The 27342-nt window shown below is 44.3% G+C and overlaps 1 protein-coding gene across 10 annotated transcripts in view; it reads left to right on the forward strand.

Annotated features, from left to right (window-relative positions):
• Positions 1-27342, forward strand: part of sgip1a (SH3GL interacting endocytic adaptor 1a) — a 286659-nt gene that overhangs the window by 44073 nt on the left and 215244 nt on the right. For 8 of the 10 annotated variants that reach the window (XR_015077669.1, XM_085982717.1, XM_085982716.1 and 5 more), the window contains one exon: positions 5010-5234. The exons of the other annotated variants lie outside the window; for them this stretch is intronic. Coding sequence is in view for 7 of the 8 variants with exons in the window: in XM_085982717.1 (XP_085838843.1) it covers positions 5189-5234 (46 nt within the window). In the remaining variant the exon portion in view is untranslated. The remainder of the gene's footprint in view (positions 1-5009; positions 5235-27342) is intronic. 10 annotated transcript variants of the gene reach the window in all.

A 27342-nucleotide genomic window follows, 5' to 3' on the forward strand; every position in this document is an offset into this window, starting at 1 on the left:
CAAGTTGATGGAGGCGGGACTACAACCCAAAAAGTGGGAGTCCCGCCTCCATCACCTTCCCATTGATAAACTCGAGCCCTATGATTCTAAAACATTGGTGGGAGTTGTTTATAGGCCCCCAAACAGTAGTTGTAATGTAGGGCAGAGTATAAATCAGGAAATTAGAGGCGCATGTAACAAGGGTAACCCAGTAATCATGGGGGACTTTAATCTACATATAGACTGGGCAACCAAATTTGCAGTAATAGTGTGGAGGATGAATTCATGGACTGTGTGCAAGATAGTTTTCTAGATCAGTATGTTGAGGAACCAACTAGGGAACAGGCTATATTAGATTTAGTATTGTGCAATGAGAAAGGGTTAATTAATAACCTTGTAGTAACAGGTCCTTTAGGGAAGAGTGACCATAACATGATAGAATTTTACATTGAGTTTGAAAGTGATTTAGTTAATTCCTAAACTAGGGTCTTAAATCTAAACAAAGCAAACTATGTAGGTATGAGGGGCAAGTTGGCTAAGTTAGATTGGGAAACTATATTAAAGGGTATGACGGTAGATAAGCAATGCCTAGCATTTAAAGAATTAATACATAATTTACAACAAATATACATTCCTTTAAGGCTCAAAAACCCCACAGGAAAAGTGGTCCAACCGTGGCTAACAAGAGAAGTTAAAGATAGTATTAGATCAAAGGAAGAGGCTTATAATGTTTCCAGAATGAGTAGTAAGCCTGAGGATTGGGAGGATTTTAGATTTCAGCAAAGGAGGACCAAGAAACTGATAAAGAAAGGGAAAATAGAATATGAGAGTAAACTAGTGAGAGAGATAAAAACAGACTGTAAAAGCTTCTATAGGTACGTAAAAAGGAAATGATTAGCAAAAATAAATGTGGGTCCCTTACAGGCTGAGACAGGAGAAATTATAATGGGGAATAAGGAAATTAAGCAAATACTTTGGGCAGGATTTTCATTGGGCCGTGGAGGTGGGATTGGAAGCATGTGGGGGGTTAAAATCCCGAAATCGGGGGGCATGAACCCATCCCGCCCCCAACCCACCTCCATGCCAGTTTCAAAGGAGGTGGGTACCCGACCCGCACTGGGACCCGCCTCCCAGAGGCAGGAAGGGGATTAGTGCCAAATAACTGCCTGTTAACCGGTAGTTAACAGGCAGTTTTTAGCCTAATCCCTATTTTCATTCTTGAAGTGTGGGATTCCCGATGGCTCCAAACCACGGCAAGTTAGCGAGGTGGGCCGTCGGGCTGAAGGGCTTGGAGGGGTCGAGATGTCCGGTGTTCAGGTGAGTGATGGGTGCATGAGTGAAGAGTTAAGTGTGTTTGGTGTGTTTAAAGTGTTTAAAGAAGTTTTACTTACATTTACATACCTTTACAGCCTTCCTTCCTTCAGGTCTCGGGAGTCCCTCATCTCACCGGCAGAGAAAGCAGAATGGCCGCGATCTGTCAAAAATTGCAGCCTCTGCTTTCTGTTCCGGAGAGATCTCTAAATCAGCCTGAGAGGAAGGAATTAACTTAGAGTACAGATTGTCAGTGTTTGACAGCTTCAAACAGCTGTGAAACACTGATATTTCATCTGTCAAAGGGTCTTGACAGATGAAATATCAATCTGTGACATCACCTGTTGCCGGGTGGCCCTTAATTGGCCTGCTGAGCCTGCTGGGTGGGCTCAACAAGGTCAATCAAGTCAAAATCATGTGGGTTGGCTACAACTCGATGGAGACAGGACTACAACCCCGAAAGTTGTAGTCCTGTCTCCTACCCGCTTCCTCAATGAAAATCCAGCCCATTGTGTTTGTCTTCACGGAATAAGGCGCAAAAACTTCCCGGAAATAGTGGAGAACTAATGGTCTAGCGAGAATTAGGAACTGAAGGAAATTAGTATTAGTAAAAAAATAGCACTGCAGAAATTAATGGGACTGAAAGACGATAAATCCGTTGGACCTGATAGCCTACATCCTCGGGTTTTGAAAGAGGTGGCTATAGAGATAGTGGATGCATTGGTTGACATTTTCCAAAATTCCACAGATTCTAGAATGGTTCCCGCGGATTGGAAGGTTGCAAATGTAACCCCACTATTTAAGAAAGGAGAGAGAGAGAAAACGGGGAACTACAGACCAGTTAGCCTGACATCAGTTGTAGGAAAAATGCTAGAATCTATTATTAAGGACGTGGTAACAGGGCACTTAGAAAATAATAATAGGATTGGGCAGAGTCAACACGGATTTATGAAAGGGAAATCATGTTTGACGAATCTGTTAGAGTGTTTTGAGGTTGTAACTAGCAGAATAGATAAGGGGGAACCAGTAGATGTGGTGTATTTGGATTTTCAGAAGGCATTCAATAAGGTGCCACACAAAAGGTTATTAAACAAAGTTAGGGCTCATGGGATTGGGGGTAATATACCAGCATGGATTGAGGATTGGTTAACGGACGGAAAACAGAGAGTAGGAATAAACAGGTCATTTTCAGGTTGGCAGGCTGTAACTAGTGGGGTACCCCAAGGATCAGTGCTTGAGCCTCAGCTATTCACAATCTACATCAATGATTTTGATGAGGGGACCAAATGTAATATATCCAAGTTTGCTGATGATACAAAGTTGGGTGGGAATCTAAGTTGTGAGGACAATGCAAAGAGGCTTCAAAAGCATATAGACAGGCTAAGTGAGTGGGCAAAATCATGGCAAATGGAATATAATGTGGAGAAATGTGAAGTTATCCACTTTGGTAGGAAAAATAGAAAAGCAGAGTATTTTTTAAATGGTGAGAGGTGGGAAATGTTGACGTTCAGGGGGACCTGGATGTCCTTGTACACGAATCACTGAAAGTTAACATGCAGGTACAGCAAGCAATTAGGAAAGCAAATGGTATGTTGGCCTTTATTACAAGCGGATTGGAGTATAAGAGTAAAGACATCTTACTAATTATATAGGGCCCTGGTGAGACCACATCTGGAGTATTGTGTACAGTTTTGGTCTCCTTACCTAAGGAAGGATATACTTGCCTTAGAGGGAGTGCAATGAAGGTTCACCAGACTGGTTCCTGGGATGGGGAGATTGTCCAAGAGGAGAGATTGAGTAGACAAGGCCTATATTCTCTAGAGTTTAGAAGAATGAGAGGTGATCTCATTGAAACATGCAAAATTCTTACAGGGCCTGACAGGGTAGATACAGGGAGGATGTTTCCCCTGGCTGGGGAGTCTAGAACCAGGGGTCATAGCCTCAGAATAAGGGGTCGACCATTTAGGACTGAGGTGAGGAAAAATGTCTTCACTCACAGGGTGGTGAATCTTTGGAATTCTCTACCCCAGAGGGCTGTGGAGGCTCAGTCGTTAAGTATATTCAACACAGAGCTCAATAGATTTTTGAATATTAAGGGAATCAAGGGATATGGGGATAGTGCAGGAAAGTGGAGATGAGGTAGAAGATCAGCCATGATCCTATTGAATGGCAGAGCAGGCTCAAAAAATGGCCTACTCCTGCTCCTATTTCTTATGTTCTTATGTTCTATTCAACTATGGCAGGCACAAGGGTCATTAGTTATTAGAATTCATGTGATATGTGTGATATATTTATAGATAAATGTATTAATGGTGTTTGGAATATTTTGTGGTCTCTCTCATTTCACCTTTGCACCCTGGAGGATGCTATGATACGCCATGAGACAGGGATTGTATGATGGGGATGTGGTGAGCTACGGGGATCTGGGGTTTCATTCATGTGAATCAGAGTCTGATGAGCCGGTCACGGACAGCCCGTCCAGAAGGCCGATTGTCTTGCTGCCTCCGCCCTCCCTCCTGTTCCTCCTCGTCCTCCTCCTCCTTGTCCACTTCCTCCTCATCCTCGTCCTCTTCCTCCTCGTCTTCCTCCTCATCCTCCTCTGCCTCCTGAGGTAATGCCTCAATCCTGCAGCCCCCATGACTGTGAGGAAGTGTTGTGAGCAAAAGCTTTTAACAAATAATGAGTGACTTCTGTGCTTGAATCAACATTCCCTGTCACCAAAAAATTATTGAAATAATGAGAGAGAGCTGTTTCAGTTGCAGGAAGTAGCAAACAGGCACTGAAGCTGCAAAACCCTGTCAGGTACAGCTGATTGGGGATGGTGCCTTTAAATAATGCAGCTGCAGCCTGCTTCCTGCTGGTAGACGCCAGCTCTCCCTGTCATTATTCTGCGCTGCTGTTAAGTGTCTAAATCCAATGTTGGAGATCGGACGTCCAGTGAGCGTTGCACACTCACTGATGTCACACTTTCCATTATGGCGACATCTCTGGTGATCGAGTTTACCATCAGCGCTACCGGCAACTGATATGGCGTGCAGCGCTGGAACCGGCATCAGATGTCATTACAGCTGTCAATGGCATTTTAGCGCCATCTTGTGGTACTAACGTGTGGCACAAACCGCATGAATTTCTCGTCCTATATTCTCTGACCTGCCATGTGCGGCACCACAGGAGGTCCAATCATTTTTTCTTTAATTATTCTTTTGTACTTATCAAGAAGGGAAATGTCGGCGCTGTGGAATGAGACCCATTTCTAATTTGGGCACTTCACCCCTCAGGTGCAGCGCGGATAGATACAGAATAAAGTTCCTTCTGTTCTGTCCAACAACTTGTCCTAACATGTTGCAACACTGTCATATTTCTAATTACCATTCCATCCAGCACTGTCTGAGTAAGATTGAAATTGGGTATCAAATTATGGTCACTTTTGTTCTGTGTACCCATCCCCATTCATTAAGGCTTCTACAGCCATCAGAGAGAGATTTTCATTTCATAAATCTGAGATGCATTTGAAGTAAGGTGCCAGAGCTGAAAGGTCACTGTACCATCTGGATCTGCCTTGTATTAACATTTTTAAAGTGAATCCATGGTAGATGAAAGAGTGTTTTGTTCTGAGTCCAGAAGGCCTTGTGACTGAAAAATGATTGTTGTGAGTCAGTCACAAAGGTTTTATCTGTTGCACAAATAGATAATAAGATTTTATTTTCTCTTGTGTCCAGGTTTTCTCTGGTGCTCCGAGTGATGCCAAAAATAATGGTACTGAACAAATACTTTATTCAGTAACAGTAAAAACTTCTGTGCAGCTGGAAAGGGTGCCGTGGAGGGAATGGTCCCTTCGGAATGCTAAAAGCAGAGGGGAAGGGCTTTTAGTGGTGGCATCGCGCCGGAGGTGGCAGAAATGGCGAAGGATGAGCCGTTGAACGTGGAGGCTGGTGGGGTGAAAGGTAAAGGCAAGGGGATCCCTATCGTGGTTCTGGGAGGGAGGGGAAGGGGTGAGGACAGAAATGCGAGAAATGGGACAGACACGGTCGTGGGGACTGCCAACCATGGTGAAGGGGAATCATCGGTCTGAGGAAAAAGGAAAACATTTCAGAAGCACTAAAAGTAATAGCTTCTCCTCACAATATACCTACCATGCATCTTCCATAAAGCTGCATTAATTTCAATCTTTACATTAAGCTATCAAATATTCAGGGGGAGAAATTCAGGACCTTAGCACCTCCCGTTAGCGTGCCCGGGGGGCAATAACGGGGCGCTAATGAATTACCGTTCGGGCGCGGTGATAGTACCACCGCTCGTGAAATTCACCTGGAGGTTTGTGGCAGCGGTAACCCCTAGCGCCACAATCTCCTGCGCCTGGAGGTTGTGACGTCATCTAGTTGGGTAGTGCCCCAAACCTGAAATTCGGTTGCGCCCCCTGCAGCATTGCCGGGCAGTAACACCGCCAGCTGCAGGCGACATTGTTCGGGAAGCCGGGTGCTTCGGGAGCGGGAATTAAAGGTAGGGCCGCTGGTCTGCAGAAAAAATTTGTTTCCATCCCTTAGGTTGCCGTTTGAAAATTTTTACCTGCTGCGATTGATCAGCCCTGCACTCTGTTAGAGTGCTTGGGGCTGATCGTCGCGGATCCCGGCTGCCATCGGCGATGAGAGACATCGTTGAAATGCAGAGCCTGCATTTAAGGGAGGGAAGGAGCTCGGATCTCGGCAGCGCTGCATGGGACATTGTGCAGGGCTGCACCCCTACTGCTGCCTCCTGCATGATTTAGCGCTCCACTTCCTTCCTGGAGCACTAACACCCAATTTAGAGAAAGCTGAGAATCATTAGCGCCTGACGCTAATTTTTCCAGCTTTCAAAATTTAGCGCCCCAAACGGGACGATACCGAATTTCTCCCCCTCATTCGCTAATAAAAGGACAAACATCGGTATATTACAATAGAAAATAATTTAAAAAAATTAAGTCACCAATGCACAAAAGTCATGCTCCCTTAATTCAGAGAATAAACTGCGCAATCATATTTTAAATATTTTTCAATTGGTAACATTGAAATAATATATGAAACAAAACAATGGCTAACAAGATTTTCGTTCCTGCACACAGCAATCTCACCTTCTCTACAAGTTTGTTTTCTATATTTCTTATTGGCCAGTCCCTTTGTTTTTTTTTGTTAGAACATGGGGTGAAATCCATGCTGATAATTTTAGCAAAAAAGTTGGCGTGAGAGCAAAATGAAATTCCCTGCTTTTTATTCACACCAACCTTTGGTAAAATTATTGACCCCAATTTCACAGCAGAAGGGGCTGTTTGTATGACAGCTGGTGAATATTCTAAATCTTCGTATTTGGAGGCAAAGAGCTCTGTCATGATTTGACATTAACATTTCTTGCTATCAAAATTCAAATTTGCAGGAAGCAAAATTAGGCAATTTGTACCCTGGAAGCTATGGAGAAAATTTCTTCTTCTGAAAGTTTAAAATAACTTCTAGAAATAAACAAAGACAGCAAAATGGCTAATGTATCTAAATCCACCACATCCCGCTAAAGGTAATGGGGTAGTGTTTCCGCTAAGTAGCGCTTGTACTTCCAGATCAATTCACCCGAAATCAGCCAAACCAGCACAAATTTCAAGCACAAATTATGTTCAGTGCAGAGCGAGGTTTTTCTGTGCTCGTTTAAAAAACATTGCGCGAGAAAAGACGGCCCGCCCACTAAACTCGCCATGCCCCCAGATTGAATGAATCAGTTTCCACTAATTGCACCCATTTGCAACCCTTCAAGGAGGCTTTTAAAATTAAGCTAGTTTTTTTTAGGTGCGAGGGCACTAATAGGCATCTTTTAAAAGATTTTAAATATTGAAAAATATTTCATTTACTAAGAAACTGACTAGTGCACACCAATGAAACTTGTAAATGGTTCTGTATAGTTTTCAAAGTTACTTTCAGTTATTTTAAATCTGGTTACACATAAGTGGTGGACTAGATACTCTGATGCTTATTTTTTGTGATAACCCATTTTCAGCTGTATGAATAAAACTGCACCAAGCTACTAATCCTAAATATATCCAAAGATGTGCGGGTTAGGTTGATTGGCTATGATAAATTGACCCTTAGTGTTAGGGGGATTAAATATGTGGGGTTACGGGGATAGGGTAGGATATGTGTTGGTGTAGGGGTTACGGGGATCGGGTGGGATATGTGTCGGTGCAGGCTCGATGGGCCGAAATGGCCTCTATCTGCACTGTGGGGTTTCTGTGATCTGTGATCTGTGATCAAGAAATATATTTTAATGCAAGGGAAAAAAAATAAACTTGCGTTCTAAAATGCTGCTCGATTGCACTGGTTCATGGAAGATTTTACGTTTGTGATTAATCAAATGAGTTTGAGCGGAGACTTGAACAGTAACTTCACTTTGGAAAACGAGCGCAATTTTGAGCACAATTTACGCCCGGATTGCCAATTGCACCCAAAGTGGAAACTCTACCCCAAGCTCTCCCTTCCTCCTGCAACTGGACTAGATGGGTCATAACTACAAATACAGTCAGGAGTTCTCTAGGTGCGGAATGAGGTTTGTACACTCCATGGTGGCATTGGCTGCCTTGACCTGCTTAAATCATATTTTATATATTAAAAAAACACATTATTTGGGTTTGGTTTTACTTGTTATACAGGTCGAAAGAGTAGAAACGGATTAACTGCTTGTCATCCAGTTATTGAGGAGATCCAGACACTGTTCCATTTTAAAAGATTGTTTTGTTTTAAAAGATAAAGCTCCTTTTACACAACTGTTTTCAAAAGATATGGGAAAATAAATATTTAATCCAGGTTGCATCTTGAAATCCAGAAATACTAATGGCAGAGCTGTCAGTTCCACAAGAAACTATGTTAATAGGTATGTGTTTCAATTAACTTGACCGTTTAAACATAGGTCTTCAGAAGTTTAATGCTTCATTGGATATATTATCATAATTTACAGGGTCTAGACACAGGAGAGAGTGCAAGGATTTCCTCTTGGACGGAGCAGTTAGAGGAAAGTGTTTAGCCTGTGTGGCCTAACTTTTATACGGTAAATATAATAACATTTGCAAACTGTTGGCAAGTGTCATGTGATCAGATGTCACGTGATCAAACCTCCAGGAATGCGTCCAACCAGAGTTGAGAACCCTATTCCTGAAACCAGCGAGAATAGCCACCAGGTGCCAAACATCATTGAAATCTCACCGATTAAAATAAGAATGTCCTCTATTTGCTGACTTACGACAAAAAGGCTGGGGAAACAAATGTTGGAAAACTTTAATGTGCAGAACTAATCACAAGAATATACACAATTATCCCTTTAAATCCTATTGTAGATTGCATCTTCAGAATATTTCTTGCCAAAGTTTTATACTGTAGATTTTAAATTTAAATAGAAAATCCTACCAGGTTATTTTTAAATTAGTTGAGGCAATATAGGATCACCCATCCTTTAGATTTGCACTACAGCTTTGGAATGGTTAAGGAGACATTGCTTGTATTATAACATGGAAGCTGAGAATGAATCCTGTATCAGGACTGAATGTGACCACTAATGCGATAACAAAAATGTGAGAATATCAGGATAATTAGGGAGAACGTAGAATAATTAATAGCCTCTCTAAAAGAAAAAATTGCACATCTTTTTCTTTACCATAATCCTGGATTATGGTCTTAATCCTTGAGTAAATATTCAATTATGTTCTTTGTTGGTAATTAGCATTAAGCCATAGTTGGAAATAAATTATGGAATGTATCTACTCAAATAGCATTGCATTCAATTTATTTTGTAGCAAATAGTGCCCCCATGCCATTCCATCTGTACCAAGAAACTGGTCAGTTTGTACCAGGGCTAGTTTGAACAAGCCGACTGAATTGTTTCTATCTAGTACAAAAGCAAAATACTGCGGATGCTGGAAATCTGAAATAAAAACAGAAAATGCTGGAAATACTCAGCAAGTCAGGCAGCATCTGTGGAGAGAGAAACAGAGTTAACGTTTCAGGTCGATGCCCTTTGTCAGAACTGGAAAAAGCTGGAGATGTAACAGGTTTTTAAGCAAGTGCAGGGGCAGGAAACGGGGGGAAGGGGAGGAACGAACAAAAGGGAAGGTCTGTGATAGGATGGAAGGCAGGAGAGATTAAGAGACATTAAGAGACGGTGCAAGGCAAAAGGAGATGGTAATGGGACATGTTAAGAAATGAAAGATGGCTCTAGATGAAGTGCAAATGGCAGAATGAAAGACAGCTGCCATGTGGGAGAGAGAAAAAAATATATAATAAATAAAATAAATGGAAAAAAAAAGAATAGGGGCAGAGGTTATAGTCTAAAATTGTTGAACACTATGTTGAGTCCAAAAGGCTGTAAAGTGCCGAATCGAAAGGTGAGGTGCTGTTCCTCGAGCTTACGTTGAGCTTCATTAGAACAATGCAAGAGGCTGAGGACGGTGAGGTCTGAGTGGGAGTGGAGCGGAGAATTAAAGTGACAGGCGACCGGAAGCTCAGGGTCACCCTTACGGAATGAACAGAGGTGTTCTGCAAAGCGGTCACCCAATCTGCGTTTGGTCTCCCCAATGTAGAGGAGACCGCATCGTGAGCAGTGAATACAGTATACTAGATTGCGAGAAGTACAAGTAAATCGCTGTTTCACCTGGAAGGGGTGTTTGGGGCCCTGGACAGTGGGAAGGGGGGAGGTATAGGGGCAGGTGTTACATCTCCTCCGCTTGCACGGGAAGGTGCCAGGCGAAGGGGAAGGGCTGTTTGGGGTGATAGAGGAGTGGACTAGGGTGTCTCGGAGGGAGCGGTCCCTATGGAATGCTGAAAGGGGAGGGGAGGGGAAGATACGTTTGGTGGTGGGATCACTTTGGAGGTAGCAGAAATGCCAGAGGATGATCCGTTGAATGTGGAGGCTGGTGGGGTGAAAGGTGAGGACAAGGGGAACCCTATCGTGGTTCCGGGAGCGAGGGGCAGGGGTGAGGGCAGAAGTGCGGGAGATAGAACTGACACGGTCGAGGGCAGTGTCAACCACGGTAGAGGGGAATCCTCGGTTGCGGAAAAAGGAAGACATGTCTGAAGCACTGGTGTGGAAGGTGACATCGTCAGAGCAGATAACCCTGCCTGGACAAGTTGAGAAAAGATAGAGTCGAGATAGGAAGAAATAAGTTCCGTGGGGCAAGAACAGGCTGAAACGATGGGTCTACCAGGGCAGTCCTGTTTGTGGATCTTGGGAAGGAGCTAGAAGCGGGGTGTGCGGGGTTGGGGAACTATGAGGTTGGCGGCCGTGGGGGGAAGATCTCCAGAGGAGATGAGGTCAGTGACAGTCTTGGAAATGGTGGTTTGATGTTCGGTAGTGGGGTCATGGACAGTGGGAAGGGTGGAGGTAAAATGTGGAGGCTGGTGGGGTGAAAGGTGAGGACAAGGGGAGCCCTATCTGATTTCCACAGCTACCTGGACAACACTTCCTCTCACCCCGCTTCCTGTAAGGACTCTATTCCATTCTCCCAGTTTCTCCGTCTCCGACGCATCTGCTCTGACGATGCCACCTTCCATACCAGTGCTTCCGACATGTCTTCCTTTTTCCTCAACCGAGGATTCCCCTGTACCGTGGTTGACATGGTCCTATGTCCATTCTATTTCCTGCACTTCTGCTCTCACCCCTTCCCCTCCCTCCCGGAACCACGATAGGGTTCCCCTTTGATATACCTATCAATTCGTCCAATAAAAAGCGACGAGTTAGGAACGTAACTAAAGGTTTTTATTGACTAAATAACAGAGCCCACCCTCGTGGGTGATCGGGTCCAACAAGGAGGAATACCAGCCAGTCGACTACCTTTATACCTGGGCAGGTAGGTGGAGCCATGGGCGGAGTCGGAGGTGGTCAGCCCAGGTATAACAGCGCGACAAGAGGCGACCTCGTATCGTGATACAACAGTGATAACGGTGATAACAATACAACAGTGATAACTATAGTGTAACGATAAAAGTGGTTTACCACACCCTTGTCCTCACCTTTCACCCCACCAGCCTCCACATTCAACGGATCATCCTCCGCCATTTCCAGCGTGATCCCACCACCAAACACATCTTCCACTTGCCTCCCCTTTCAGCATTCCAAAGGGACCGCTCCCTCCGCGACACCCTGGTCCACTCTATCACCCCAACACCCTTTCCCCTTCGCCCGGCACCTTCCCGTGCAAGCGCAGGAGATGCAACACATGCCCTTTTACCTCCACCCTTCCCACTGTCCAGGGCTCCAAACACTCCTTCCAGGTGAAACAGCGATTTACTTGTACTTCTTGCAATTTAGTATACTGTATTCACTGCTCACGATGCGGCCTCCTCTACATTGGGGAGACCAAACGTAGATTGGATGACCGCATTGTGGAACACCTCCGTTCAGTCCATAAGGGTGACCCCGAGCTTCCGGTCGCCTGTCACTTTAATTCTCCCCTCCACTCCCACTCAGACCTCACCGTCCTCGACCTCTTATACTGTTCCAATGAAGCTCAACGTAAGCTCGAGGAACAGCACCTCATCTTTCGATTAGGCACTTTACAGCCTTCTGGACTCAACATAGAGTTCAACAATTTCAGATCATAACCTCTGCCCCTATTCTTTTTTTTCCATTTATTTTATTTATTATATATTTTTTCTCTCTCCCACATGGCAGCTGTCTTTCATTCTGCCATTTACACTTCATCTAGAGCCATCTTTTGTTTCTTAACTTGTCCCATTACCATCTCCTTTTGCCTTGCACCATCTTTTAATGGCCCAAAATTTCGGGTCTCCACGAGTGAGTACACACGGGGTTCTCACCCGTAGGCCCAATGGAAGTGCCGGTTTCCTGCATGCACTGCGCATGCATGGGAAACCAGCACTTCCATTCCTCTGAACGAAGGGGTTCAGAGGTCGAACGCATGCGCAGGAGGGGCTGCACGTGCGCATCGAGCTTCGGTCTTTTTTACAGGTTTTCCCGGGAACGTAAGCCTGCAGAATTTAGAAATGTAAAAAGCAGACATAAGGCCTGCTTTTTACAAGGTAAGTGGTGAATTAATTAAAATTAAAACATTTTTTCCACAGGTTTATTATTTTTAAATACTTTAAAGCAAGGTAAGTTTATTTTTAGCACTGTTAGAAAATAAAATTATTTTTTTCGAAAATTTAAATTATTGTTTAAAATAGTTAGTTCATGTAATTTATAGTTTATTTTAAAAATGTGATTTAAAAAAAAAATTATTTGAAGATTTAGTGCTATTTTGGGGCTGTAGTATTTATAAGTCTTGACAGCACTTCCTGTCAGACTTATGAATGGAGCATTCCCTGCTCCGATTGGCTCCCCATGGCCCACGTGATCCCAGGGGACGCATCGAACGAACTGCTCCCCTGGGATACGCAAGCACTGCGCGCCGGCAGCTGGACCAGGCCCCGGATCAGAATTCTATGGGGGCCCACAGCTCAACGGCCGGCGCGCAAGCTAAGTGCAGGTCGGGGGCTTGCACCCGCGGGAAGCCCCCGACCCGAATTTCTGGGCCATTGTCTCTTAATCTCTCCTGCCTTCCATCCTATCATAGACCTTCCCTTTTGTTCTTTCCTCCCCTCCCCCTTTCCCTACCCCTGCACTTGCTTAAAAACCTGTTACATCTCCAAATTTTTCCAGTTCTGACGAAGGGTCATTGCCCTGAAACGTTAATGCTGTTTCTCTCTCCACAGACGCTGCCTGACCTGTTTCTATCTAGTATGGCTTCCAATAACTGAGTGAACTCAAAAGTTTCAAGAGGCTTTTCGCCACTACAGGCTTTAGCAATGTGTTTTCCTTTAATTCAGCAACTCTAGCACAGATATTGATTCTTCCAGCATAAAGACTACAGGATTGATTTTAATTGGGGATAGGAATTGGGGATGCAGGGGCCAAAGTGGGCAGTAAATCATTCCTGGTAGGAATGGTAGTATAATGGTTATATTATTGGGTTACTAATCAGAAGCTTGGACAAATGATCTGGAGATGTGAGTTTAAATCCCACCACGTGGAATTTAAATTCAATTAATTAAATAAATCTGGAATGAAAAGCTAGTATCAGTAATGGTGAAACTACCAGATTGTTGTAAATACTCATCTGGTTCACTGATGTCCTTTAGAGTAGGAAATCTGCAGTCCTTACCCAGTCTGGCCTATATGTGATTCCAGACCCATGGCAAAGTGGTTGACTCTTAACTGTCCTCTGAAATGGCCTAGCAAGCCACTCAGTTGCATAGGGATGGGCAATAAATGCTGGGCTTGCCAACAAGTTGTGCAGCAGACTCGAAGAATCTGCAAAGGGATATAGACAGGCTAAGTGAGTGGGCAAACATTTGGCAGATGAAGCATAATGTGGGAAAGTGCGAGGTTATACAGTTTGGCAGGAAAAGTAAAAAAGTAAATTATTATTTAAATGGAGAGAGGTTACAAAATGCTACAGTTCAGAGGGACCTGGGGGTCCTTGTGCATGAAACACAAAATGTTAGCATGCAGGTACAGCAAGTTAATCAAAAAGACAAATGGAATGTTGGCCTTTATTTCAAGGGAGTTGGAGTATAAAAGCAGTGAAGTCCTGCTACAACTGTACAAGGTATTGGTGAGACCACGCATTGAGTACTGTGTACAGTTTTGGTCTCCTTATTTAAGGAAGGATATACTTGCATTGGAGGCAGTTCAGAGACGATTCACTAGGTTAATTCCCGATGAGGGGTTTGACATATGAGGAAAGGTTGAGCAGGCTGGGCCTATACTCATTGGAATTTAGAAGAATGAGAGGTGATCTTATCGAAACATTTAAGATACTGAGGGGGCTCGACAGGGTAGATGCAGAGAGGATGTTTCCCCTTGTAGGGAAATCTAGAACTCGGGGGCACAGTCTCAGAATAAAGGGTCGGCCTTTTAGAACTGAAATGAGGAGGAACTTCTTCTCTCAGAGGGTCGTAAATTTGTGGAATTCTCTGCCCCAGAGAACTGTGGAGGCTGGGTCATTAAATACATTTAAGGTGGAGATAGACACATTTTTGCAAGATAAGGGAGTGAAGGGATTTGGGGAGCAGACTGGGAAGTGGCTTTGAACCCAAGATCAGCCATGATCTTATTGAATGGCAGAGCAGGCTCGAGGGGCCAAGTGGCCTATTCCTGCTCCTATTTCTTATGTTCTTAATGGAAAAAACACATAAATAAAAAAAAATCCCCTCCAGAGCATAATGCCAGAGATAGTTTAACTATTGGGGCTCATTTAAATACTCCAACACTGACTGACGTAATAAAGACTCATTACGCACTTGGTTGAACATAAAGCAAGGCTTTAATCGACTTGTAACAAAACATGGAGGTCTAGTTAGTAGTCACTAGCTTCCTGTTTCCAGATTGTCTCTGGCCAAGTTGGGCCCACGCCCGAGTATTTATACTCCTCGGATGCCGCCCTCAGCTGGCCGTCCAGTAGTACTTCCTGAGTTACTTCTTGTAGAAGTTGCGATTTATGACACTGACTCCTGCCCGAAGATGATGTCACTGCGGTGGGCTGGGAGTCAAAAACTGAGGGCCTACGGAAAGGGTCCCCAGCAAGTGGGGTGGGCAAGGGAGGCACAATGTACTCCTGCTCCTCCTGGCCCACAAGGATACCTTTGAAAAGTAAAGAAAAAACATTTGGCTCTGCCTCTTCTGGCCTGGATGATGCCTGCTACCAGCCTTTGTGACAGGTTTGAGACCATGTAGCCTATGGTTAAAATGGCGTGCCCATCTCGATGATGACATTTAAATTACGCAGGGGCGGGTGGCCTTCCTTCCCACAACTGAATTGATGCTACTTAGGAAGGCGGGGGGGGGGGCGCGCCGTAACACTTTAGGAATGCGGCCCAAACTCACCGTCATCTGAACCCCTGCACTGTACCTGCCGGGCGAGGGGGCCCTAAGCTTTGGAATTCCCTCCATAAACCTCTCTACCTCGCTCACCTCCTTTAAGACGCCCCTTAAAACCTATCTCTTTGACCAAGCTTTAGGTCATCTTTCCTAATATCTCCTTATGTGGCCCAGTGTCAAATTCTGTTTAATAACGCTCCTGTGAAGCGCCTTAGGGACATTTTACTATGTTAAAGGCGCTATATAAATGCAAGTTGTTGTTGTGGCGGGAGGGGGAAACAGGACATAAAATTCACCATTAAACTTCACACACAGAATTCTCAATGCAATGATGCCAATCTGGAAAATGTTCAAGGAAGCATCATTATGTGTACCAAGGTATTATATTACTCTACCATATGACTGCTGTTGACATGAAGAATACAATCAAAAGATGGAATTCTCGCTTCCTATATCCTCCTTAAGATGCCCACTGACACATCTAAGTAAGAATAGTGGCCCTCTGTGAAGTCTTTGAATTCCACCTTGAAGGTTGACATAGCATTCTTTTATATGTTTTTAGTGTGCAAGGTAGTAATCTCCAGATTGCTCCCGGTGCCACAAGCTGATGAGTATAGAAATAGGAGGTTAGAGCAGATGAATGTGTGGCTGGAGAGATGGTGGAGGGAGGGCTTCAGATTCCTGGGAAATTGGGACTTGTTCTGGGGGAGGTGGGACCTGTACAGGCTGGACAGGTTGCACCGCAACAGAGCCGGAACCAATACCCTCGTGTGGGGGGGTGGTGGTTTGCTAGTGCTTTTGGGGTGGGTTTAAACTAATTTGGCAGGGGGATGGGCACCAGGATGTAGCATTAGAAAGGAGAAACAAAGTGCACAAAGGATTGGGAGTGACAGCTATCACTAGAGTAAGATATAGTAAGGTATTAGGTGGGGTCAGACTAAGAGAGAATACAAGAAGGTCTAAGAGAGGTTTACAGTGCATGTGTGTAAACGCACAAAGTGTGGTAAATAAGGTTGATGAGCTGCAGGCACAAATAGCCACATGGGAATATGATGTTGTGGCGATAACAGAGACCTGGCTCAAAAAAGGGTAGAATTGGGTATTAAATATCCCTGGATATAAGATGTTCAGGAAAGATAGGGAAGGAAAGAAAGGAGGTGGGGTGGCAGTATTGATTAAGGAGAATATTACAGTGCTGGAGAGAGAGGATGTCCTGGAAAGGTCAAGGACAGAATCTATTTGGTTAGAGTTAAAAAACAACAGAGGTGCAATTACACTACTAGGTGTATTCTACCGGCCACCAAGTAGTGGGAAGGACATAGAGGAGCAAATTTTCAGGGAAATTACAGAGAAGTGCAAGAACTGTAGAGTAGTGATAATTAGGGACTCCAACTATCCTAATATAGATTGGGATATAAATAGTCTAAAGGGCAGAGAGGGGGAAGAATTTCTGAAGTGTGTTCAGGAGAACTTTCTTGATCAGTGCATTTCTGGCGCAATGAGGATGGAGGCATTGCTGGATCTGGTTCTGGGGAATAAGGTGGGTCAAGTAGAGCAAGTGTCTGTAGGGGAACATTAGGGAACAGTGATCATATTATCATAAGGTTTAGATTAGCTATGGAAAAGGACAAGTAGCAATCTAGAGTTAAAATACTTAATTGGAGGAGAGCCAATTTCAGTGGGTTGAGAACGGATCTGGCCCGGGTAAACTGGAATCAAAGGTTGGCAGACAAAACTGTAATCAAACAATGGGCTGCCTTTAAAGAGGAGATGGTTCACGTACAGTCGAGGTACATTCCCACGAGGGGATAAGGTTGGGCAACCAAAGCCAGAGTTCCCTGGATGACGAAAGAGATAGAGAGAAAGATGGTGCAGATAAAGGGGACATATGACCGATGTCAGATTGAGAATACAAGTGAGAACCAGGCTGAATACAGAAAGTTCAGAGGGGAAGTGAAAAAGGAAATAAGAGGGTCAAAGAGAGAGTATGAGTATAGGTTGGCAGCTAACATAAAAGGGAATCCAAAAGTCTTCGATAGGCATATAAATAGTAAATGGGTAGTAAGAAGAGGGATGGGGTTGATTAGGAACCAAAATGGAGACCTACGCATGGAGGCAGAGGGCATGGCTGAGGTACAAAATGAATACTTTGCATCTGTCTTCATCAAGGAAGAAGATACTGCTAAAGTCATAGTGAAAGAGGAGGTAGAGGAGATACTGGATGGGCTAAAAATTGATAAAGAGGAGGTACTAGAAAGAGTGGCTGTACTTAAAGTAGATAAGTCACCAGGACCGGATGGGATGCATCCTAGGATGCTGAGGGAAGTAAAGGTGGAAATTGTGGAGATACTGGCCATAATCTTACAATCCTCCTTAGACATGGAGGTGGTGCCAGAGGACTGGAGAATTGCAAATGTTACACTCTTGTTCAAAAAAGGGTGTAATGATAAACCCAGCAACTACAGGCCAGTCAGATTAAATTCGGTAGTGGGGAAGCTTTTAGAAATGATAATCTGGGACAAAATTAACAGTCACTTGGACAAGTGTGGATTAATTAAGGAAAGCCAGCATGGATTTGTTAAATGCAAATCGTGTTTAGCTAACTTGATTGAGTTTTTTGATGAGGTTACAGAGAGGGTTAATGTGGTGTACATGGACTTCCAAAAGGCATTTGATAAAGTGCCACATAATAGACTTGCCAGCAAAGTTGAAGCCCATGGAATAAAAGGGACAGTGGCAGCATGGATACAAAATTGGCTAAGTGACAGGAAAGTGGTGAATGGTTGTTTATCGGACTGGAGGAAAGTATTCAGTGGAGTTCCCCAGGGGTCGGTACTAGGACCACTGCTTTTCTTGATATATATTAATGACTTGCACTTGGGTGTACAGGGTACAATTTCAAAATTTGCAGATGACACAAAACTTGGAAGTATAGTGAACGATGAGGAGGATAGTGATAGATTTCAAGAGGACATGGACAGGATGGTGGAATGGGCAGACACGTGGCAAATGAAATTTAACACAGAAAAGTGCGAAGTGATACATTTTGGTCGGAAGAATGAGGAGAGGCAATAGGAACTAAAGGGTACAATCCTAAAGGGGGTGCAGGAGCAGAGAGACCTGGGGGTATATGAGCACAAATCATTGAAGGTGGCAGGGCAGGTTGAGAAAGCGGTTAAAAAAGCATACAGGATCCTGGGCTTTATAACTGGAGGCATAAAGTACAAGAGCAAGGAAGTTATGATGAACCTTTATAAAACACTGGTTCGGCCTCAACTGGGGTATTGTGTCCAATTCTGGGCACCGCACTTTAGGAAGGATGTGAAGGCCTTAGAGAGGGTGCAGAAAAGATTTACAAGATTGGTTCCAGGGATGAGCGACTTCAGTTATGTGGATAAACTGGAGAAGCTGGCTTTTTTCTTGAGAAGCCTAGGTTAAGAGCCAGGACCTATCGTGCAACATACCACAAAGGTAGGAGAGAAGATGGGGTAAAATAAAGAGTTGGACACCAATCTTTGGCTTCAATAACTGTTTACTGTAGGTGGAAGGGATGACTGAAGGGCATAACGACTTTCACAGTTTTAACATTTTTTAATTGAGTTAGATTAAGACACAATCTGATGTGTCATGATTTTAGTAAAGTAAGGAATAGCAAGTAGGGAATGTAGGTGTATTTGGTTCAGAGAAATAAGAGGGAAGAGTTCGCAGGAGTAATGATGCTGTTAATACTGGCAAGATAGCGAGGTAGCCTTGGCTATCTTCTCTCATTGTTTATCAACTAATCCCTTGTATAATGCCAAATAGAAATACTTCAATATTTTATGAAGTAAATGCACCAATATATGATTTAAAACAATTCTCATAACATATTAAAAAACTGTAGCAATCACATCAGAACAAGGTGGGAAAAATAAGTAGCATCAGGTTACTGTTTTATTTGATTTCTCAAGGCGTGCTCATGGTGATATTTTGTATCTCTGTCTTGTAACAATTCCCAACTTCTCTCCCACTCTGTCATTGGGGGTCATTTTAACTTTTGTTGCTGATGAAAATGGGCAATAGCAAATTGACCACCAGTTTTTATCCCTCCCAATTTTTATCCAGCAATAAGTTAAAATTACCCCCATTATTTGTTTCCCTCTGTTTTCCACTCTTTCAGGCCACTTTCTTGTTTTTCTCAGTGTATGCTTATCACAGGTTTTCTCTCATTGTTACATATCCTTTGCCCCCTTGCTTCTCTCTCGCTCTCTCTCTCTCTTTGGCCCATTCATTAATTTTCCTATCTTTCATTTCTCTTTCTCACATATCTCATTTACATTCTTTCTCTGCACATCTCTATCTGCCTGTTCATTCTCACTGGCCCCATCGCTTCCTCATATTCTCTTTTTCACTTTTCCTGATTGCAACTTATTTAATTTCTCTGAGGTCAGGCAGGAGGTCCCACATTTATTCCCCTCTCCTCCCTTCTGTGCAGGAAAGGAGAACTGCCACTCAGATTACTACCACTTGACTGCTCCTGTGCTTCTCCAAGCATTCCACTGCTACACACCACCTCCTTAAGATGCCCACTGACCTGTCTAAGTGGCCCTCTGTGAAGTCTTTAAATTCCTCCCTTACTTTTGACAGTTAGCATTGTCCAAGTGAGTTAAAGCCAGCCTTCACTGCTTCTTGGATTTTGGACCTCAAAGTGTCCATGACAACAATGTTGAGTATTCATGAGACATTCCTATTACATTTATGGCTTGCTTTATAAAGGTTGCCACTGGTCTTGCACCCTGCTAAATGTCAGATTTTAGTGCAGGCAATTGTTCACCCATCTCTTGCACTATTGTGCATATGGAGCCAAGTGTCTATTCAATATGTATTGTAACATCTTCTGTCGGAAAATGGTGCCTCTAAGGTCTGTATCCCAAGGCAACTCATAAAGGGCATTCAGTATGCCAGACCTTTGCATTGTAGCTGCTGCCCTCAGAACCTCTTCTAAACCTTCAACACCAGTGACCTGTGCTTCATACAGTGCTACCTCATCCTCCTCACTAAATAAGGAATGCACAGTGTTTGTATCTGGTACACTGCTTGCTGCAAGTGTGGGTTGTTGTGTATGTACCTTTAAGGGAATAACTGGTCTTAGACTGCAGTAGCGGCAGTGACCACCCCTGTATAAAAAGGCCCTAGCAGGCTTCTGTAGTTTCAGTTTCCAGCTGCCTCTTGTTCAGTAAAGTACCTGTTAACTGTTCTCCTGAAGTCCGTGTATTATTGAGGCGCGAACTTTACATGGGTGATGACAATTGTATGGTGAATGTTCCTCTATTGTTGAGCACTGGATTCTCTGTGCTCTGTAAAGAGAGTGGATGAGACCGCATTAGTCCCTAAGAACATTTATCTTAATCAAATTCCTCTCCAAATCACACACCATCCTGACATGGCCATATATCGCCGTTCCTTCATTGTCGCTGCAGCAAAATCCTGACACTCCCTACCTAACAGCACTGTGGGAGCCCCTTCACCACACAGACTCCAGTGGTTCAAAAAGAAGGCTCACCACCACCTTCTCGAGGGCAACTAGGAATGGGCAATAAATGACAGCTTTGCCAGCAACACCTACATCCTAAGAATTATAATGTATTATCACAAGGTTTGTCACATGGTTTAGTATGAGCATGCTCAGTTCACTCTGGCCTAATAAAGCAAGCACATGGATTAGCAACTCATCCTGTCTCTGTCTTTCATTTACTCTACCCACATATATTATATTTTGGTGACAAGGATGGGATCCCAAAGTCATTCTTAGGGATCATGGAAGGACACAGTGTTCAACCTTCGAGTGGAAAAGTTTAAGGTGAATTTGTGACACCTAAACTGAATTTTTGCGATGTTTTACCGTTAATGCTGATGCAGAATCATCTGTGCTTCGCCTTCGCATGTAGCTATACACAGCAACAACAGCGTTGATTCTCACAGATACACAGGTAGCGTGCTGAGTCACTGTTTGATGAGATCGGGACAATCATGGCCACGTCTATGGGATTTATCAGAAGTCTCGGCATGTATGACCGAGCTCGCAAACCATTCAGTTCTTACATTGAGCGGATGGAGATTTTTTTTAGGGCCAATAACATTATTGAGACCGAAGGTGCAGATGAGAATGTTCAAGCTCCAAATAAAGTAATTTGTGAATGGAAGAAAGACATTTTTCTAATGGAGATCGAGCCAGATGTCTACGGAACTTTGACAAACCTACTCATGCCAGGGAAAGCGAAGGATGCATTGTTTGAAGACATTGTTGAGAAACTCGAGGATCATTTTGACCCAAAGCCATTAGAAATAGCAGAGAGCTGTAAGTGTGGTACCAGAAACCAAAAACAAAGTGAAACCATCAGTGAGTACATTGTAGCTCTTAAGAGCCTGTCTTTGCATTGTAACTTTGGCACATTATTGGATCGTGCATTGCAAGATATGTTTGTGGACTGGTGGATGAGCGCACATAGTCCAAGTTACTGAACTTGCCAAATCTAACATTTGACATAGCATGCAAAATTGCCCTATCTATGGAGATGGCGTCTAAGAATGCTCGGGAGCTCTGTCCAACTCAAGTGACTAGTGCAGCTGAGGCCTACAGTCACAAAGCCACCATCAAACCTAAAGCTATGAAACCGAGTCAAAAGTATATCGGTGAGATCGGTTCAGTGAATTGTTATCGCTGCAATGGAAATCACTCAACACAGTCCTGCCAATACAGAAATGCGCAACCAACACACACAAGGGACTGTACTCATACACCAAGCTGCCATATGGTGTAAAGTCCTCCCCCAAAATCTTCCAGGCTACAATGGATAAGATTTTGCAAAGAGTTCCAAATTGCTTATGCAATCAAGACGATGTGCTGATCACAACAAGCAATCATGAGTAAGGAGACATATGAGAGTAAATTTAATCAAATACCACTTACAAAGAGTACCGTAGAGTTAAAATCCTACTCTGGAGAAATCCTAGAGACATGTGGACAAATGGAATGTACAGTTCAACACAATGGCCAGTCAGTAAATCTGCCTAGTATTGTAGCGAGCTACAACAACAGGCCACTCATGGGCAAAGACTGGTTGAGAAAGTTGAAACTAGACTGGAATAACGTCTTCAGTGTAGATGCTTCAAAGAAGCGACTTGACACAATGCTGAACAAGTACGAAAGCATGTTCACAGACAGTTATGAGGGCATTACTGGGTAGGACGCGCATATCCACATATCCACATCAAGTCCAATGCGAAGCCTGTCTACTGTAAGGCAAGGCTGGTCCCCTATGTGTTGAAAAATCAGGTGGAGGAAGAGCTAGCATAGCTCAGAGAGAACGGAGTGCTAGTAAAAACTGACAAAAGTGACCCCGATTGTGGTAGTGCCCAAAGCAGACAAAACTGTACGCTTGTGTGATGACTACAAAGTTACTATCAACCAAGCAGTTGACGATGAGCAGTACCCATTACCTACATCGCAAGATTTGTATGCAGAACTCTCTGGTTCAAAGGTTTTCTCCAAGCTTAACCTGTTGCACGCTTACGCTCAGCTGAATGTTGACAAAGAGAGTCAACAGTATCTCGCCACCAACACACACAAGGGACTGTACTCATACACCAAGCTGCCATATGGTGTAAAGTCCTGCCCCAAAATCTTCCAGGCTACGATGGATAAGATTTTGCAAAGAGTTCCAAATTGCTTATGCAATCAAGACGATGTGCTGATCACAACAAGCAACGAGGAAGAAAATCTAGAAGTGTTGGATATCGTGCTTCAAAGGTTGAATTCCCACAATGTCAAATTGAAAAGGAGCAAATGTGCTTTTGTGTAGCCTGAGGTTGTGCACCTTGGTCTGAAAGTTGCACCCAGTGATGGAAAAGGTTGATGCTGTCATCAGTGCTCCAAAGCCACAGAACGTGTCTGAGTTAAGATCTTTCCTTGAAATGGCCCAGTACTATACACGTTTCTTATCTGATTTAGCGACCATGTTAGCTCCCTTGCATGAGCTCCTCAAGAAGGATGTCCAGTGGAAGTGGACGAAAGTGCAACAGGAAGCTTACAACGCTTGTAAGAAAAGTCTCTCGAGCGATGCTCTACTTGTGCATTACGACACAGAGCGTGAACTAAAGTTAGCTTCCAGCTACGGTGTGGGAGCTGCCATAAGTCACATAATGGTTGACAACAACAACAACAACTTGTATTTATATAGCACCTTTAATGTAGTAAAATGCACCAAAGCGCGGCGCAGGAGTATTTTAAGACAAAAAATTTGACACCGAGCCATATAAGGATAAATTAGGGCAGGTGACCAAAAACTTGGTCAAAGAGGTAGGTTTTAAGGAGCGTCTTAAAGGATGAAAGAGAGGTAGCGAGGCGCAGTGGTTTATAGAGTCATAGGCCTAGAAATTCAGTAGCGCCCCATTTGGGGCACCAGCCTTGCCAGGGCGCTAAAAGTAGCGCCCCGGAAGCAGTCGCGGCCGCCCGCCGGAAATTCACTTTGCGCGCCCCAGAGGGAAGCGCGGCGCTACTCGAGGCGCCCCGCATCCCTCTTGGGGCACTGCAGCTGAAGATCGCTGCGCAACGTGCCGCAGCGCCACATGCTGCAGCACAGCGCGCTGCGGTACTGCAGGCCTTCCTCCCCTTCTTAAAGGGGAGGGGCCTTGTGCAGTGCGATCGAGGATCGCAAGTGCCGGCAAAAGAGCCCGGCACCGAGGAGACGTGCCGGGCTCTTGGAACGCAGTCAGCACTCCACAGGGGGGGGCTCAGGAGGCCGGGGACGGCAGCGCAGAGAAGTGCTGGCAGGTGGCCAGCAAAAATAATGGCCGCCCCACACCTCAGCGCCTCTACCACCGCAGGTAGGCCCCCCTGAACCGGTCACAAATAGCGTCCGGCGTTAAAGCAGGGGGCGCTACTAAATATCGCGATCGGAGCGGTAGCGGGGCGCTGCGCACACCGATGACGTCATCGGTGGCGGCGCAGCGCTAACGGCTAGCGCCGCCATTAGCGTCCCGCTAAATTTAGTGGGCGGCATGGCCAGTGGCTTCCGACCCACTTAGCGCCTTCTTAAGACGCTAACGGGTGGCACAGCCCACTGAATTTCTAGGCCATAGAGTCATAACGGCACAGAAGGAGGCCATTTGGCCCATCGAGTCCGTGCCAGCTCTCTGCAGAGCAATCCAGTCAGTCCCATTCCCCCGCTCTATCCCCGTAGCCCTGCAAGTTTATTTCCCTCAAGTGCCTATCCAGCCTTCCCTTGAAAACATTGAGTGTCTGCGCTTCCACCACTTCCATCGGCAGCGAGTTCCAGGTCCTCACCACTTGCTGCATAAAAAAGTATTTCCTCACACACCCTGCATCTCTTGCCCAAAACCTTAAATCTGTGTCCCCTAGTCCTTGTACTAGTGGGAACAGCCTATCCCTGTCTCGCCTATCCAAACCCGTCATAATCTTGTACACCTTTATCAAATCACCCCTCAACCTCCTTTGCTCTAATGAAAACAAATCCAGCTTCTCCAACCTGTCCTTGTAGCTAAGATCCCCCAGCCCCGGAACCATTCTGGTAAATCTCCTCTGCACCCTCTCAAGTGCCTTCACATCCTTCCTAAAGTACAGTGACCAGAACTGGATGCAATACTCCAGTTGTGGCCTAACCAGCGCTTTATAAAGGTTCAGCATAACTTCTCTACTTTTGTACTCAATGCCTCTATTTATGAAGCCCAAGATCCCATATGCTTTGCTAACCACTCTCTCAATATGTCCTGCCACCGTCAGGGACCTATGAACATTAACTCCCAGGTCCCTCTGTCCCTGCACACTCTTTAAAACTGTGCCATTAAGTGTATATTGCCTCTCCCTGTTCCTTCTGCCAAAATGCATCACCTCACACTTCTCTGTATTAAATTCCATCTGTCACTTGTTTGCCCATTCTGCTAGCCTTTCTATGTCCTGTTGCAGTCGATTGGTATCATCCTCACTGTTTGCCATACCCTCAAGTTTGGTGTCATCGACAAATTTAGAAATTCTACTCTGTATTCCAATATCCAGGTCTTTTATATATATCAAAAAAAGCAGTGGTCCCAGCACTGACCTTTGGGAAACACCATTGTCTACCATCCTCCAGTCTGAAAAACAACCATTTACCACAACTCGCTGTTTTCTGTCCTTAAGCCAATTCCTTATCCAAGCTGCCACTGACCCACCTATTCCATGAACCTCAATTTTGTTAGCCAGCCTTCTATGTGGTACTTCTGAAAATCCATGGAGACAACATCCATTGCATTCCCTTCATCAATCCTCCCTTACTTCATCAAAAAATTAAATTAAATTAGTCAAACACGATCTGCCTTTTACAAATCCGTGTTGGCTCTCCTTAATTAGCTTAAACCTCTCCAAGTGCCCGTTAATTTTTTCCTTGATTATTGTTTCTAAAACTTTACCCACCACTGATGTTAAACTGACTGGCCTGTAGTTACTAGAATTGCCCTTACACTCTTTCTTGAACAATGGTGTCACATTTGCCACTTTCCAATCCTCAGGCACCTCCCCCGCATCTAGGGATGATTGGAAAATTATGGCAAGCCCTTCCACTATCTCCTCCCCCAATTCCCTTAGCAATCCGGGATGCAAGTCATCTGGACCAGACGACATATCCACTTCTACCGATATTTTGTCAGCATCCACCTCCTTAGTAAACACCAATACAAAGTACTCATTGAGTATTCTAGCCTTGCCCTGCGCCTCTAAGCATATATCACCTTCTTTGTCCTTAATAGGCCCCACCCTGCCTCTTACTACCCACTTACTGTTTACACGTCGGTAGAAGATTTTTGGATTCCCTTTTATGTTAACTGCTGTTCTACTCTCATATTCTCTTTGCCAATCTTATTTTCATCTTCACTTCCCCTCTCAACTTATTGTATTTAGTCTGGTTCTCCTTTGAAGAATTCACCTGGCATGCATCATACACCCTCTTTTTATGTTACATCATCTTCTCTATCGCCTTGGCCCACCTCATTCCCCAGCACCAGATCCAGCAATGCCTCCTTTCTAGTTGGGCCAAGAACATACTGGTCAAAGAAATTCTCCTGAACACATTTCAGAAATTCCTCCCCCTCCTTTCCCTAGCATTATCCCAATCGATATTTGGGTAATTAAAGTCCCCCAATATCACCACACTATAGCTCTTGCCTATCACTTCGATTTCCCTGCAGATTTGCTCCTCTACCTCCCTCTCACTATTTGGAGGTCTGTAGAATACCCCCAGTAGCGTGCTCATACCCTTTTTGCTCCTGAACTTTAACCAAATAGATTCTGCCCTTAATAATAACAGAAAATGCTGGAAAAACTCAGCAGGCCAGGCAACATCCGTGGAGCGAAAATAGAGTCAACGTTTCGGGTGAAAACCCTTTTTCAAGACTGAAAAAGCACAGGAAATGAAATAGATTAAAAGGCCAGGCTGGGAGAGAACAAAAGAGAAGTGAAGAGACATTAAGTGGTATTCAAAATGAGTCGAGATGGTGATAGGACAAGTGGAGACAAAAGACGGCTCTAGATTAGGTGTGAAACGCGCTGGCAGAATGGGAGACAGCTGTCATGTGGGAGAGAAAAAAAGGGGGGGGGAAAGGCCAAAACAAAGGTAAGGATAAAAAATAAGTAAAAATGTAATGGGGGCCGAGGTTATGATCTGAAATTATTGAACAAGATTCTGTCCTTGTCCCCTCAAGAATATCCTCCCTTTCCAACACTACAATGTCTTCCTTAATCAGCACTGCCACTCGACCTCCCTTTTTTCCTTCCCTATCTTTTCTGAACACCTTGTACCCTTGAATATTAAGTGCCCAGTCCTCACCGTATTTAAGCCACATTTCAGTTATTGCCACATCATATTGCCACACGGCAAATTGTGCTTGTAGCTCACCAACCTTATTCACCAAACTTTGTGCATTTACGTACATGCATTCTAAACCCATTTTTGAATTTTTGTAGTCTTTCTTAGTTTGCTCCTATCTAATATGGTACTACTTCTGCCTCTAGTACTACTTTCTGCTCTGGTACTATCCAACACACTCACTCTTTTATGCACATTATTCCTCTTTTCTACTCCTATATGCTGGTGCCCAAATCCCTGCCAAGCTAGTTTAAACCCTCCCCAACAGCACGAG

Source organism: Somniosus microcephalus, chromosome 3 (assembly GCF_052327205.1).
Source record: "Somniosus microcephalus isolate GS21.2 chromosome 3, FLI_Smic_1.0, whole genome shotgun sequence".
NCBI lineage: Eukaryota > Metazoa > Chordata > Chondrichthyes > Squaliformes > Somniosidae > Somniosus > Somniosus microcephalus.